At 45.9% G+C, this 16,192-nt stretch overlaps 1 protein-coding gene across 3 annotated transcripts in view; it reads left to right on the top strand.

The window, feature by feature from the left end:
- LOC106585948 (phosphatidate cytidylyltransferase 1) overlaps positions 1 to 16,192 on the top strand; it is a 70,845-nt gene that overhangs the window by 19,641 nt on the left and 35,012 nt on the right. For all 3 annotated transcript variants that reach the window (XM_045707067.2, XM_045707068.2, XM_082968736.1), the window contains exons 2-5: positions 7,129 to 7,280; positions 9,785 to 9,881; positions 13,319 to 13,416; positions 15,644 to 15,783. In XM_045707067.2, the coding sequence (XP_045563023.1) occupies positions 7,129 to 7,280; positions 9,785 to 9,881; positions 13,319 to 13,416; positions 15,644 to 15,783 (487 nt within the window). The remainder of the gene's footprint in view (positions 1 to 7,128; positions 7,281 to 9,784; positions 9,882 to 13,318; positions 13,417 to 15,643; positions 15,784 to 16,192) is intronic.

The raw sequence follows: 16,192 nt of genomic DNA, 5'->3' as shown, positions 1-16,192 counted from the left end.
TAGGATGGTGTGTATAGACAGTATAGACAGTAGTTATACAGGATGGTGTGCGTATAGACAGTAGTTATAGGGGGCAGGATGGGGTGTGTATAGACAGTAGTTATATAGGATGGTGTGTATTGACAGTATAGACAGTAGTTATATAGGATGGTGTGTATAGACAGTAGTTATATAGGATGGTGTGTATAGACAGTATAGACAGTAGTTATATAGAATGGTGTGTATTGACAGTATAGACAGTAGTTATATAGGATGGTGTGTATAGACAGTAGTTATATAGGATGGTGTGTATAGACAGTAGACAGTATAGACAGTATATGAATAGAAAAGGTGTGGACAGCAGTAGTTATGTAGGATGAGCCTTGACTGAAGTACAATATGGGCCCTGCTCAAAAGTAGTGCACTACATGGGGAAGAAGGGTCCATTTGCGATGGAGGCTTACTGGACTCCAGTAGCAGCAGTATCTTACTGGACTCCAGTAGCAGCAGTATCTTACTGGACTCCAGTAGCAGCAGTATCTTACTGGACTCCAGCAGCAGCAGTATCTTACTGGACTCCAGCAGCAGCAGTATCTCACTGGACTCCAGCAGCAGCAGTATCTTACTGGACTCCAGCAGCAGCAGTATCTTACTGGACTCCAGCAGGCAGCAGTATCTTACTGGACTCCAGCCGCAGTAGCAGCAGCAGTATCTTACTGGACTCCAGCGCTGCAGCAGCAGTATCTTACTGGACTCCAGCTAGAGCAGCAGTATCTTACTGGACTCCAGTAGCAGCAGTATCTTACTGGACTCCAGCAGCAGCAGTATCTTACTGGACTCCAGCAGCAGCAGTATCTTACTGGACTCCAGAGCAGCAGTATCTTACTGGACTCCAGCCACAGTAGCAGCAGTATCATCTTACTGGACTCCAGCCGCAGTAGCAGCAGCAGTATCTTACTGGACTCCAGCCGCACTAGCAGCAGCAGTATCTTACTGGACTCCAGCAGCAGTAGCAGCAGCAGTATCTTACTGGACTCCAGTAGCAGCAGTATCTTACTGGACTCCAGTAGCAGCAGTATCTTACTGGACTCCAGTAGCAGCAGTATCTTACTGGACTCCAGTAGCAGCAGTATCTTACTGGACTCCAGTAGCAGCAGTATCTTACTGGACTCCAGTAGCAGTATCTTACTGGACTCCAGTAGCAGCAGTATCTTACTGGACTCCAGTAGCAGCAGTATCTTACTGGACTCCAGTAGCAGCAGTATCTTACTGGACTCCAGTAGCAGCAGTATCTTACTGGACTCCAGTAGCAGCAGTATCTTACTGGACTCCAGTAGCAGCAGTATCTTACTGGACTCCAGTAGCAGCAGTATCTTACTGGACTCCAGTAGCAGCAGTATCTTACTGGACTCCAGTAGCAGCAGTATCTTACTGGACTCCAGCAGCAGTATCTTACTGGACTCCAGCAGCAGTATCTTACTGGACTCCAGCCGCAGTATCTTACTGGACTCCAGCCGCAGTATCTTACTGGACTCCAGCCGCAGTATCTTACTGGACTCCAGCCGCAGTATCTTACTGGACTCCAGCCGCAGTAGCAGCAGTAGTATCTTACTGGACTCCAGCCGCAGTAGCAGCAGCAGTATCTTACTGGACTCCAGCCGCAGTAGCAGCAGCAGTATCTTACTGGACTCCAGCAGTAGCAGCATCTTACTGGACTCCAGCAGCAGCAGTATCTTACTGGACTCCAGCAGCAGTAGCAGCAGCAGTATCTTACTGGACTCCAGCAGCAGTAGGAGCAGCAGTATCTTACTGGACTCCAGCAGCAGTATCTTACTGGACTCCAGCAGCAGTATCTTACTGGACTCCAGCAGCAGTATCTTACTGGACTCCAGTAGCAGCAGTATCTTACTGGACTCCAGCAGCAGCAGCAGTATCTTACTGGACTCCAGCAGCAGTAGCAGTATCTTACTGGACTCCAGCAGCAGTAGCAGTATCTTACTGGACTCCAGCAGCAGTAGCAGTATCTTACTGGACTCCAGCAGCAGCAGTATCTTACTGGACTCCAGCAGCAGTAGCAGCAGCAGTATCTTACTGGACTCCAGCAGCAGTAGGAGCAGCAGTATCTTACTGGACTCCAGCAGCAGTATCTTACTGGACTCCAGCAGCAGTATCTTACTGGACTCCAGCAGCAGTATCTTACTGGACTCCAGTAGCAGCAGTATCTTACTGGACTCCAGCAGCAGCAGCAGTATCTTACTGGACTCCAGCAGCAGTAGCAGTATCTTACTGGACTCCAGCAGCAGTAGCAGTATCTTACTGGACTCCAGCAGCAGTAGCAGTATCTTACTGGACTCCAGCAGCAGCAGTATCTTACTGGACTCCAGTAGCAGCAGTATCTTACTGGACTCCAGCAGCAGCAGTATCTTACTGGACTCCAGCAGCAGCAGTATCTTACTGGACTCCAGCAGCAGCAGTATCTTACTGGACTCCAGCAGCAGCAGTATCTTACTGGACTCCAGCAGCAGTAGCAGCAGTATCTTACTGGACTCCAGCAGCAGCAGTATCTTACTGGACTCCAGTAGCAGCAGTATCTTACTGGACTCCAGCAGTAGCAGTATCTTACTGGACTCCAGCAGCAGCAGTATCTTACTGGACTCCAGCAGCAGTAGCAGTAGTATCTTACTGGACTCCAGTAGCAGCAGTATCTTACTGGACTCCAGTAGCAGTAGTATCTTACTGGACTCCAGTAGCAGTAGTATCTTACTGGACTCCAGTAGCAGCAGTATCTTACTGGACTCCAGTAGCAGTAGTATCTTACTGGACTCCAGTAGCAGCAGTATCTTACTGGACTCCAGTAGCAGTAGTATCTTACTGGACTCCAGCAGTAGCAGTATCTTACTGGACTCCAGCAGCAGCAGCAGCAGTATCTTACTGGACTCCAGCAGCAGTAGCAGCAGTATCTTACTGGACTCCAGCAGCTGTAGCAGCAGTATCTTACTGGACTCCAGCAGCAGTAGCAGCAGTATCTTACTGGACTCCAGCAGTAGCAGTATCTTACTGGACTCCAGCAGCAGCAGTATCTTACTGGACTCCAGCAGCAGCAGTATCTTACTGGACTCCAGTAGCAGCAGTATCTTACTGGACTCCAGCAGTAGCAGTATCTTACTGGACTCCAGCAGCAGCAGTATCTTACTGGACTCCAGCAGCAGCAGTATCTTACTGGACTCCAGCAGCAGTAGCAGTATCTTACTGGACTCCAGCAGCAGTAGCAGTATCTTACTGGACTCCAGCAGCAGCAGTATCTTACTGGACTCCAGCAGCAGCAGTATCTTACTGGACTCCAGCAGTAGCAGTATCTTACTGGACTCCAGTAGCAGCAGTATCTTACTGGACTCCAGCAGCAGCAGTATCTTACTGGACTCCAGCAGCAGCAGTATCTTACTGGACTCCAGCAGCAGCAGTATCTTACTGGACTCCAGCAGCAGCAGTATCTTACTGGACTCCAGCAGCAGCAGTATCTTACTGGACTCCAGCAGCAGTAGCAGCAGTATCTTACTGGACTCCAGCAGCAGCAGTATCTTACTGGACTCCAGCAGCAGCAGTATCTTACTGGACTCCAGCAGCAGCAGTATCTTACTGGACTCCAGCAGCAGCAGTATCTTACTGGACTCCAGTAGCAGTAGTATCTTACTGGACTCCAGTAGCAGCAGTATCTTACTGGACTCCAGTAGCAGTAGTATCTTACTGGACTCCAGTAGCAGTAGTATCTTACTGGACTCCAGTAGCAGTAGTATCTTACTGGACTCCAGTAGCAGCAGTATCTTACTGGACTCCAGTAGCAGTAGTATCTTACTGGACTCCAGTAGCAGCAGTATCTTACTGGACTCCAGTAGCAGTAGTATCTTACTGGACTCCAGCAGTAGCAGTATCTTACTGGACTCCAGCAGCAGCAGCAGCAGTATCTTACTGGACTCCAGCAGCAGTAGCAGCAGTATCTTACTGGACTCCAGCAGCTGTAGCAGCAGTATCTTACTGGACTCCAGCAGCAGTAGCAGCAGTATCTTACTGGACTCCAGCAGTAGCAGTATCTTACTGGACTCCAGCAGCAGCAGTATCTTACTGGACTCCAGCAGCAGTATCTTACTGGACTCCAGCAGCAGCAGCAGTATCTTACTGGACTCCAGCAGCAGCAGTATCTTACTGGACTCCAGCAGCAGTATCTTACTGGACTCCAGCAGCAGCAGTATCTTACTGGACTCCAGCAGCAGCAGTATCTTACTGGACTCCAGCAGCAGCAGTATCTTACTGGACTCCAGCAGCAGCAGTATCTTACTGGACTCCAGCAGCAGCAGTATCTTACTGGACTCCAGTAGCAGCAGTATCTTACTGGACTCCAGTAGCAGCAGTATCTTACTGGACTCCAGTAGCAGCAGTATCTTACTGGACTCCAGCAGCAGCAGTATCTTACTGGACTCCAGCAGCAGCAGTATCTTACTGGACTCCAGCAGCAGCAGTATCTTACTGGACTCCAGCAGCAGCAGTATCTTACTGGACTCCAGCAGCAGCAGTATCTTACTGGACTCCAGTAGCAGCAGTATCTTACTGGACTCCAGTAGCAGCAGTATCTTACTGGACTCCAGTAGCAGCAGTATCTTACTGGACTCCAGCAGCAGCAGTATCTTACTGGACTCCAGCAGCAGCAGTATCTTACTGGACTCCAGTAGCAGCAGTATCTTACTGGACTCCAGTAGCAGCAGTATCTTACTGGACTCCAGCAGCAGCAGTAGCAGTATCTTACTGGACTCCAGCAGCAGCAGTATCTTACTGGACTCCAGCAGCAGCAGTATCTTACTGGACTCCAGCAGCAGCAGTAGCAGTATCTTACTGGACTCCAGCAGCAGCAGTATCTTACTGGACTCCAGCAGCAGCAGTAGCAGTATCTTACTGGACTCCAGCAGCAGCAGTATCTTACTGGACTCCAGCTAGGCCAAACACAGCCTGCCACTACAAAGCAGAACAGAACAGAATGCATGTTTGTTGGCCTGACATTTTTCTCTTTGTTCATTTGGCTGTTTGATGCCCTAGTGAGAATGAATCCCTAATCAGGCTGGGCCTCTGTTTTCTGCCACCTCTGCAAAGCTTTTAAAGGGACCAGGGTGGAATGGGGGGGGGGGGGGGGCGTCCAGACATTATGCAAAGAATTTAAAGGGATGGTCCCTCTGCAAAGCTTTTAAAGAGAGGATGAGAGGTACCAGATTGAACAGTCGCCCTGATGCTATCTCAATCAGAGACTGTGTGTGTGTGTGTGTGTGTGTGTGTGTGTGTGTGTGTGTGTGTGTGTGTGTGTGTGTGTGTGTGTGTGTGTGTGTGTGTGTTCTCACAGCTTTCCCCTCTCATTCATTTCCTCCTGAATGGTGCTCTTTCTGCTTCTGTAGCATGGCCTTGGTGGTGTACTGTTTACACACACACACACACACACACACACCGGCTGTTTCTTTCGCTCTTTCTTTCTCTCGCTCGCGCTCTCTCAACATTTTCAATTTAAGGGCTTTATTGTCATGTTAACATTGACAAAGCAAGTGAAGTAGATAATAAGGAAAGAGTGAAATTTACAGTAAACATTACACTCCCAGAAGTTCAAAAAATAAATAAAAAATACATTACAAATGTCATATTATGTGTGTATATATACAGTGTTGTAACGATGTGCAAATGGTTAAAGTACAAAAGGGAAAATAAATAAACATAAATATGGGTTGTATTTACAATGGTGTTTGTTCTTCACTGGTTGACCTTTTCTTGTGGCAACAGGTCACACATATTGCTGCTGTGATGTCACACTGTGGTATTTCACCCAGTAGATATGGGAGTTTATCAACATTGGGTTTGTTTTTTAATTCTTTGTGGATCTGTGTAATCTGAGAGAAATATGTAACTCTAATATGGTCATACATTTGCCAGGAGGTTAGGAAGTGCAGCTCAGTTTCCACCTCATTTTGTGGGCAGTGTGCACACATCCTGTCTTCTCTTGAGAGCCAGCTCTGTCTACGGCGGCCTTTCTCAATAGCAAGGCTATGCTCACTGAGTCTGTGCATAGTCAAAGCTTTCCTTAAGTTTGGGTCAGTCACAGTGGTCAGGTATTCTGCCACTGTGTCCTCTCTGTTTAGATGCCAAATAGCATTCTACTTTGCTCTGTTTTTTTGTTAATTCTTTCCAATGTGTCAAGTCATTATCTTTTTGTTTTCTCATGATTTGGTTGGGTCTAATTGTGATGCTGTCGTGGGGCTCTGTGGGGTCTGTTTGTGTTTGTGAACAGAGCCCCAGGACCAGCTTGCTTAGGGGACTCTTCTCCAGGTTCATCTCTCTGTAGGTGATGGCTTTGTTATGGAAGGTTTGGGAATCGCTTCCTTTCAGGTGGTTGTAGAATTGAACATCTCTTTTCTGGATTTTGATAATTAGTGGGTATCGGCCTAATTCTGCTCTGCATGCATTATTTGGTGTTGTACACAAATAATATTTTCACAGATTTCTGCATGCAGTCTCATTTTGTGAATTCTTGGTTGGTGAGCGGACCCCAGACCTCACAACTATAAAGGGCAATGGGTTCTATATATGAATACCTGACCACTGTGACTGACCCAAACTTAAGGAAAGCTTTGACTATGTACAGACTCAGTGAGCATAGCCTTGCTATTGAGAAAGGCCGCCGTAGGCAGACCTGGCTCTCAAAAGACCTGGCACTTCCTTTCCATGTTTCAGAAATAGCCTATACTCCTGTACTGTAGCAGAGCGACTAGTCTGATCTATACTCCTGTACTGTAGCAGAGCGACTAGTCTAATCTAGTATCTTTAGATCTATACTCCTGTACTGTAGCAGAGCGACTAGTCTAATCTAGTATCTTTAGATCATGCCTGCGTTGTTTTTCTTTATTGACACACTAGTATTTATAGTCTAACTTGCTCTCTCTCCCTTTCTCGTGTGGTGTGTGTGTGTGTGTGTGTGTGTGTGTGTGTGTGTGTGTGTGTGTGTGTGTGTGTGTGTGTGTGTGTGTGTGTGTGTGTGTGTGTGTGTGTGTGTGTGTGTGTGTGTGTGTGTGTGTGTGTGTGTGTGTGTGTGTGTGTGTGTGTGTGTGTGTGTGTGGGGGGGAGGAGGCAGATGGAGAGGACAGACTGGGTCTGCCTGGTGAGGCCGGAGGAGACTGTGACGGAGAGTACAAGGCAGACACCCCATCCGTTCCTCCCTCCACAGCAGACAACACTCCACAGTTCCTCAAAGAGGCTGTGGAGGGCCTCAACCCCAGGTAACTAACACACACACACACACACACACACACACACACACACACACACACACACATAAGCCTCACACACATTATAACCTTTGGGTTATTATCAGCATTTATAGAGTAACGAGAGGTGGGAGGGACTCCACATTAGTCCAGCATTATAGAGGAGGTGGTAGGGACTCCACATTAGTCCAGCATTATAGAGGAGGTGGTAGGGACTCCACATTAGTCCAGCATTATAGAGGAGGTGGTAGGGACTCCACATTAGTCCAGCATTATAGAGGAGGTGGGAGGGACTCCACATTAGTCCAGCATTATAGAGGAGGTGGGAGGGACTCCACATTAGTCCAGCATTATAGAGGAGGTGGTAGGGACTCCACATTAGTCCAGCATTATAGAGGAGGTGGGAGGGACTCCACATTAGTCCAGCATTATAGAGGAGGTGGGAGGGACTCCACATTAGTCCAGCATTATAGAGGAGGTGGGAGGGACTCCACATTAGTCCAGCATTATAGAGGAGGTGGTAGGGACTCCACATTAGTCCAGCATTATAGAGGAGGTGGTAGGGACTCCACATTAGTCCAGCATTATAGAGGAGGTGGGAGGGACTCCACATTAGTCCAGCATTATAGAGGAGGTGGTAGGGACTCCACATTAGTCCAGCATTATAGAGGAGGTGGGAGGGACTCCACATTAGTCCAGTGTTGTAGAGTAAGGAGAGGTTGGAGGGAGAGTGGAGAGGGGCAGGAAGAGGGAGGAGGGAGAGAGAGTATATGAATTGGATTGCGGAGGCAGCAAGCCGGCAGCACTGCAAGCCACTTTTTTTCCCCCCGATGCTGCTTTGTTTCTTGGGGGAACAGTGTACCAGGCTCTGTCCACCAGTTTCTTCCTGGATTTAAGCATGCCTATCCCGTGTTTACAATCAAGTGTATTTAGCCTGTCTAGATTTATGTACCAAACATTAACGAGCTCCAAAAGTATTGGGACAGTGGAAAAATTGTTGGTTTTGGCTCTGTACTTCAGCACTTTGGACTTGAAACGATACAATGAGGATAAAGTGCAGCGTTAATATGAGGGTATTTTCATCCATATCGGGTAAACCGTTTAGAAATTACAGTACTTCTTGTACATAGTCCCCCCCATTTTAGGTATTAAAGAAGTCAAAAGTTTAGTATTTGGTCCCATTTTCCTAAAAAATACATGCTAACCTGTTAGCATGCCTTGGGGGTATGCTAACCTCCCCTGTTATTATAATGGTAGGAGGTTAGCATGTCTTGGGGGTATGCTAACCTCCCCTGTTATTGTAATGGTGAGAGGTTAGCATGTCTTTGAGGGTATGCTAACCTCCCCTGTTATTGTAATGGTAGGAGGTTAGCATCTCTTGGGGGTATGCTAACCTCCCCTGTTATTATAATGGTAGGAGGTTAGCATGTCTTTGGGGATATGATATTTGTGCATCTAACTTCCTCACTCATCATTATTCACGATTCATTCAAGATTATCTGTAATCATAGCAGCATTCACATTAATGTAGGAGTGTTTAGAAACACATTCTATTCTTATAGTGAATTTGTCCAATACTTTTGGTCCCCTGAAATGGGGGTACTACTATGTACAAGGAAGTGCTGTAATTTCTAAACGATTCAGCCGATATGGATGAAAATACCCACAAATTAAAGCTGACGGTTTGCACTTCAACCTCCATAGTCATTGTGTCATTTCAAGTCCAAAGTTGCTGGAGTACAGAGTCAAAACGACAACAAATGGGTCGATGTCCCAAGTACTGTTGGAGCTCGCTGTAGGTATCCAATGACTGATGGCTTTGTTCGACTGTAGAAACAGGATAGCTTTGTTTTAATGACTGTGTAGAGATATTGGGGGTTTATGCAGGCCTACATTGATGTTTCTGTGTATCTGTGTGTTTTGATGGTCGTGTGGTGTGTGTGTGTGTGTGTGTGTCTGTGTGTATTGATGGTGTGGGTCTGTGTGTATTGATGGTTGTGGGTCTGTGTGTATTGATGGTTGTGGGTCTGTGTGTATTGATGTGTCTGTGTGTATTGGTGTATTGATGATGTGTGTCTGTGTGTGTATTGATGGTTGTGTGTCTGTGTGTATTGGTGTATTGATGATGTGTGTCTGTGTGTGTATTGATGGTTGTGTGTATTGATGATTCTGTGTGTATTGATGATGTGTGTCTGTGTGTATTGATGATGTGTGTCTGTGTGTGTATTGATGGTTGTGTATTGATGATTCTGTGTGTATTGATGATGTGTGTCTGTGTGTATTGATGATGTGTGTCTGTGTGTATTGATGATGTGTGTCTGTGTGTATTGATGATGTGTGTCTGTGTGTGTATTGATGATTCTGTGTGTATTGATGATGTGTGTCTGTGTGTATTGATGATGTGTGTCTGTGTGTGTATTGATGATTCTGTGTGTATTGATGATGTGTGTCTGTGTGTATTGATGATGTGTGTGTATTGGTGTTTGTGTGTATTGATGATGTGTCTCTGTTTCCAGATGGAAGAACTGCTGTATTCGAGGGGTTCTATCCATGGCCATGATATCAGGATTCTTCATGATGATCTACCTGGGACCTATCATGCTCATAGTAGTGGTACGTAGCTTCATTACCTGTTCATAGTAGTGGTACGTGGCTTTATAACATGTTCATATTCGTGGTACGTGACTTCATAACATGTTCATAGTAGTGGTATGTGGCTTCATAACATGTTCATATTAGTGGTATGTGGCTTCATAACATGTTCATATTAGTGGTACGTAGCTTCATAAACTGTTCATAGTAGTGGTACGTGGCTTTATAACATGTTCATATTCGTGGTACGTGACCTCATAACATGTTCATAGTAGTGGTATGTGGCTTCATAACATGTTCATATTAGTGGTATGTGGCTTCATAACATGTTCATATTAGTGGTACGTAGCTTCATAACATGTTCATATGTTTCTATTTGGGCTATTTATTATTATGGGCTATTTGCTTAACAATAGACTATTCAACCTTAACTGAATTGTCTAATTGCCGAGCTAGGTGTGAAAGTTCCAAAATCAATATGGAAGACTAAATCAAACGCTTCTTTAAGATGCCCTCTGGTGGTCAAACTAGCACTAATTTGTATTAACAGAAAAAAATGGCTGACAATTAAATAACGTGCCACAGAATGCTGCAGCAGCACGCAAGGTGTGCCGCAGTATGACACAACTTTTAAAGGAGGAACCAAAGATAGTCTACTAATATGCAAGTGGCGATTTTTAACGTGAAAATATTGGTGGGACTCAAATCAACGACGCTCATATGTAACGAAACCACTATACTACACTTTGAGGGCACTAATAACCGTCACAGAAATGTGTTTTGAGCCATACACACATTATAACATTTGGGTTATGATCAGCATTATAGAGTAACGAGAGGTGGGAGGGACTCCACATTAGTCCAGCATTATAGAGGAGGTGGTAGGGACTCCACATTAGTCCAGCGTTATAGAGGAGGTGGTAGGGACTCCACATTAGTCCAGCGTTATAGAGGAGGTGGGAGGGACTCCACATTAGTCCAGCATTATAGAGGAGGTGGGAGGGACTCCACATTAGTCCAGCATTATAGAGGAGGTGGTAGGGACTCCACATTAGTCCAGCATTATAGAGGAGGTGGTAGGGACTCCACATTAGTCCAGCATTATAGAGGAGGTGGTAGGGACTCCACATTAGTCCAGCATTATAGAGGAGGTGGTAGGGACTCCACATTAGTCCAGCATTATAGAGGAGGTGGGAGGGACTCCACATTAGTCCAGCATTATAGAGGAGGTGGTAGGGACTCCACATTAGTCCAGCATTATAGAGGAGGTGGTAGGGACTCCACATTAGTCCAGCATTATAGAGGAGGTGGGAGGGACTCCACATTAGTCCAGCATTATAGAGGTGGGAGGGACTTCACATTAGTCCAGCATTATAGAGGAGGTGGTAGGGACTCCACATTAGTCCAGCATTATAGAGGAGGTGGGAGGGACTCCACATTAGTCCAGCATTATAGAGGAGGTGGGAGGGACTCCACATTAGTCCAGCATTATAGAGGAGGTGGTAGGGACTCCACATTAGTCCAGCATTATAGAGGAGGTGGTAGGAACTCCACATTAGTCCAGCATTATAGAGGAGGTGGTAGGGACTCCACATTAGTCCAGCATTATAGAGGAGGTGGGAGGGACTCCACATTAGTCCAGCATTATAGAGGAGGTGGGAGGGACTCCACATTAGTCCAGCATTATAGAGGAGGTGGTAGGGACTCCACATTAGTCCAGCATTATAGAGGAGGTGGGAGGGACTCCACATTAGTCCAGCATTATAGAGGAGGTGGTAGGGACTCCACATTAGTCCAGCATTATAGAGGAGGTGGGAGGGACTCCACATTAGTCCAGCATTATAGAGGAGGTGGTAGGGACTCCACATTAGTCCAGCATTATAGAGGAGGTGGTAGGGACTCCACATTAGTCCAGCATTATAGAGGAGGTGGGAGGGACTCCACATTAGTCCAGCATTATAGAGGAGGTGGGAGGGACTCCACATTAGTCCAGCATTATAGAGGAGGTGGTAGGGACTCCACATTAGTCCAGCATTATAGAGGAGGTGGGAGGGACTCCACATTAGTCCAGCATTATAGAGGAGGTGGGAGGGACTCCACATTAGTCCAGCATTATAGAGGAGGTGGTAGGGACTCCACATTAGTCCAGCAGTATAGAGGAGGTGGTAGGGACTCCACATTAGTCCAGCATTATAGAGTAAGGTTATTTTACTTAAGGATCAATTTCAGCAACGGTCTGCAATATTGTTTTTGCGACATTGTACGGTGTATTGGGAAGCAGCCAAAATACCTGAATGACTCTGCCTGCCAGTTACTAAGATAACCCTCTTGACAATAAAGTAACAGCGTTTTTAAAACGCTAATTGCCTCGCTTCATCTATTGGATAGTTACAGTGGACTTTGCTATCACAGAAGCAATCGACTGCAAAGATCAGATGTGCAACCCCCCCCCTTCCAATTTAATCTGGATTAGACCAGATCAGATGTGCAACCCCCCCTTCCAATTTAATCTGGATTAGACCAGATCAGATGTGCAACCCCCCCTTCCAATTTAATCTGGATTAGACCAGATCAGATGTGCAACCCCCCCTTCCAATTTAATCTGGATTAGACCAGATCAGATGTGCAACCCCCCCTTCCAATTTAATCTGGATTAGACCAGATCAGATGTGCAACCCCCCCTTCCAATTTAATCTGGATTAGACCAGATCAGATGTGCAACCCCCCCTTCCAATTTAATCTGGATTATACCAGATCAGATGTGCAACCCCCCCTTCCAATTTAATCTGGATTCTCCAGATCAGATCCTGGAAACACCATGACCGATATCTTCTGAAAATAACGTGAAGGTAACGCATGGGTTACGTAAAAAAAAAAGGGGAGTTCGTAATATTACCACATAATAATTTTTTTTTAAAAGTAACGAGTTACATAACCGCTGTCACGGGCGTCGTAGGAATTGGACCAAAATGCAGCGGGAATGTGTACGCTCATTTTCTCTTTTATTGAAGAAACGAAACAAAACAAAACACACGAACAAAAAGAACGACGAAAAACAGTCCTGTCAGGCACACAGCTAAACAAGGAACAACTACCCATAAAACTACCCATAGAAAAACACCCCTACTAAATAGGACCTTCAATCAGAGGCAACGAGGAACAGCTGCCTCCAATTTTGAAGGTCAAAACAATAAACTAGACATAGAAATAGAAAAACTAGAAAATAAAACATTAGAAATACAAAACATAGAACACAACCTAAAAAATCCCGACAACACAAAACAAACACCCCTCTGCCACGTCCTGACCAAACTACAATAACAAATAACCCCATTATACTGGCCAGGACGTGACAACAACATAAAAAAGTTATGGCATTCCTTTTATATGGGTCAACCCCAACACTGGTCCTAACTCCTCTCTCCCTCTCTTTCTCTCTCGTTTTCTCTCCTTGGTAGGTGATGACCATCCAGATCAAGTGTTTTCAGGAGATCATAGAGATCGGATACAGAGTCTACCATTCCTACGAGCTGCCCTGGTTCAGGACACTCAGCTGGTGAGGACAAACTATAATCTCTCTTTCAATCTTGATGATCCTTTTTCTCATTCCATCTCTCTCCCTCTCTATTTCCCCCCCCCCCTCTTGTTTTTCTCTATCTGTCTCTCTCGCTCTTCTCTTCTCTCTATCCCCCTTTCCGTCTCTCTCTTCTCGCTGTACCCCCGTCCCCCCTCCCCCCCCCTCTCGTCGCTCTGCGTCTCTGAAAAATAGAGAGCCATCAACTGTTTCCGGTATTGAATATAGGTGCGACTGTTCTGAGTCCAGGTTAGAGGACGTAGAATGACCAGACAGGAGACGGGGATACCATCTACACTTCATCACCAGACAGGAGACAGGAGACAGGGATCCCATCTACACTTTATCACCAGACAGTAGACAGGGATCCCATCTACACTTTATCACCAGACAGGAGACAGGGATACCATCTACACTTTATCACCAGACAGGAGACAGGGATACCATCTACACTTCATCACCAGACAGGAGACAGGGATCCCATCTACACTTTATCACCAGACAGGAGACAGGGATCCCATCTACACTTTATCACCAAACAGGAGACAGGGATCCCATCTACACTTTATCACCAGACAGGAGACAGGGATACCATCTACACTTCATCACCAGACAGGAGACAGGGATACCATCTACACTTTATCACCAGACAGGAGACAGGGATACCATCTACACTTCATCACCAGACAGGAGACAGGGATACCATCTACACTTTATCACCAGACAGGAGACAGGGATCCCATCTACACTTTATCACCAGACAGGAGACAGGGATACCATCTACACTTCATCACCAGACAGGAGACAGGGATACCATCTACACTTTATCACCAGACAGGAGACAGGAGACAGGGATCCCATCTACACTTTATCACCAGACAGGAGACAGGGATACCATCTACACTTCATCACCAGACAGGAGACAGGGATCCCATCTACACTTTATCACCAGACAGGAGACAGGGATACCATCTACACTTTATCACCAGACAGGAGACAGGGATCCCATCTACACTATCACCAAACACCAAACAGACACACATCAAACAGAAATAGAGGAGGAAAATGGTAATCCACACACTAACAAGGGGTTAGGAAGTCCAGGGTGGAGGCTTGTCCTTACAGGAAGGGGCTAGTGGTGAGTTGTGTTGAGGTGCTGTGTCCTTACAGGAAGGGGCTAGGGGTGAGTTGTGGTGAGGTGCTGTGTCCTTACAGGAAGGGGCTAGTGGTGAGTTGTGGTGAGGTGCTGTGTCCTTACAGGAAGGGGCTAGGGGTGAGTTGTGGTGAGGTGCAGTGTTCTTACAGGAAGGGGCTGGTGGTGAGTTGTGTTGAGGTGCAGCGTCCTTACAGGAAGGGGCTGGTGGTGAGTTGTGTTGAGGTGCTGCGTTCTTACAGGAAGGGGCTAGTGGTGAGTTGTGGTGAGGTTGTTGTCTGTTGTCTCTCTGGACATCTGTGTTCAACTAAAGAACAGACTGTGTTTTGGGGGGGGGGGGGTTTGAGATCCTCACCAGGTACAATCCTGTCTGACCAGGTCACATGACTCTAGCCAAGGGGAGAGTGTTCAGGGTGGAAGGGCCCTTGGCAACCCCCTAGCAACGGAGTGCCCAGGGCCAGAGGTGTGAATCTGGGGGATGGTGGCCTCTTGCTCGGCTGGAGAGTTCTCTCGCTCTCTCTTGAAGTTTGTGCCTTTGTATCCCAGGAGACAGAGAGGGTTGGGTTTAACAGTTTCTCTGTCAAAAATGTCGAGTAGTTTTATTTTTCAGGTAATAGTCTGAATATAGAGTACCCCTTCGCCTCGTTTTTGTTTTGTTTTTGGGGGGGGGGGGGGGGGTTCTGTAGAGCAGAGCAACTTTTTCCCCCATAAACGCACACAAACTCATACACACCCAAGGCTTGAGTTGAGCCAACCATGAGCAAATGCCACTGCCATGCTGGAAGTTTAAATTAATTTTTATTGTACCTTTTTATTTATTTAACTAGGCAAGTCCGTTTGGAAAGTACACACAGCAATGCCCTCTGAACAGCCCAAAACCAAGTGAACTCTAACCTCTGAACAAACAAACAACAACAAAAAAAACCCACACAAAACCAAAAGGAATGAATACAAAATCCTTGTTTTCCTTCAAGTACTTTCGCCTGATGATGATTTGTGTGAATTGAAACTGACTTGTTTTTCCTTCCTTTTTTTTTTTTTTTTTTTTTTTTAAAGGTACTTCCTGATTTGTGTGAACTACTTCTTCTATGGTGAGACATTGGCGGAGTACTTTGGTGCGTTGGTGCAGAGAGAAGAACCGCTCCAGTTCCTGGTCCGATACCATAGATTTATCTCCTTCGCCGTTTACCTGGCAGGTGAGGCTCAGTGTAACGCCATCAGTACCATGAAGACAAGTGTAAGGTAGACATATCAAATAACATTGTATTTGTCACATGCACCGAAATACAACAGGTGTAGGTAGACCTTACAGTGAAATACTTACTGACAAGACCTTATTAACGAACAATTCCGTTTTTAAGAAAAATACCTACAAAAAGTAAGAAATAACACTTTAAAAAAAAATATATATATAATATTTATATATAAGCCTGTGCAGTTCTTATCTCCACGGCGATATGAATCTGTGGTTTGTTCCACCCGGCCGTTGTTATGAAACGGTAATAACCCGTAAACGTTAAACGGTCTGTCGGTAAATCCATCCTACGTAGCTTTGTTCATGGAAACAACAGTACTAATACACTGGTCTATAATAACATAGAAACA

Source organism: Salmo salar, chromosome 24, assembly GCF_965601325.2.
Source record: "Salmo salar chromosome 24, fSalSal1, whole genome shotgun sequence".
Taxonomy (NCBI): Eukaryota; Metazoa; Chordata; class Actinopteri; order Salmoniformes; family Salmonidae; genus Salmo; species Salmo salar.
The sequence above is the reverse complement of the archived record's forward strand: the minus strand, read 5'-3'. Positions and strand labels throughout refer to the sequence as shown.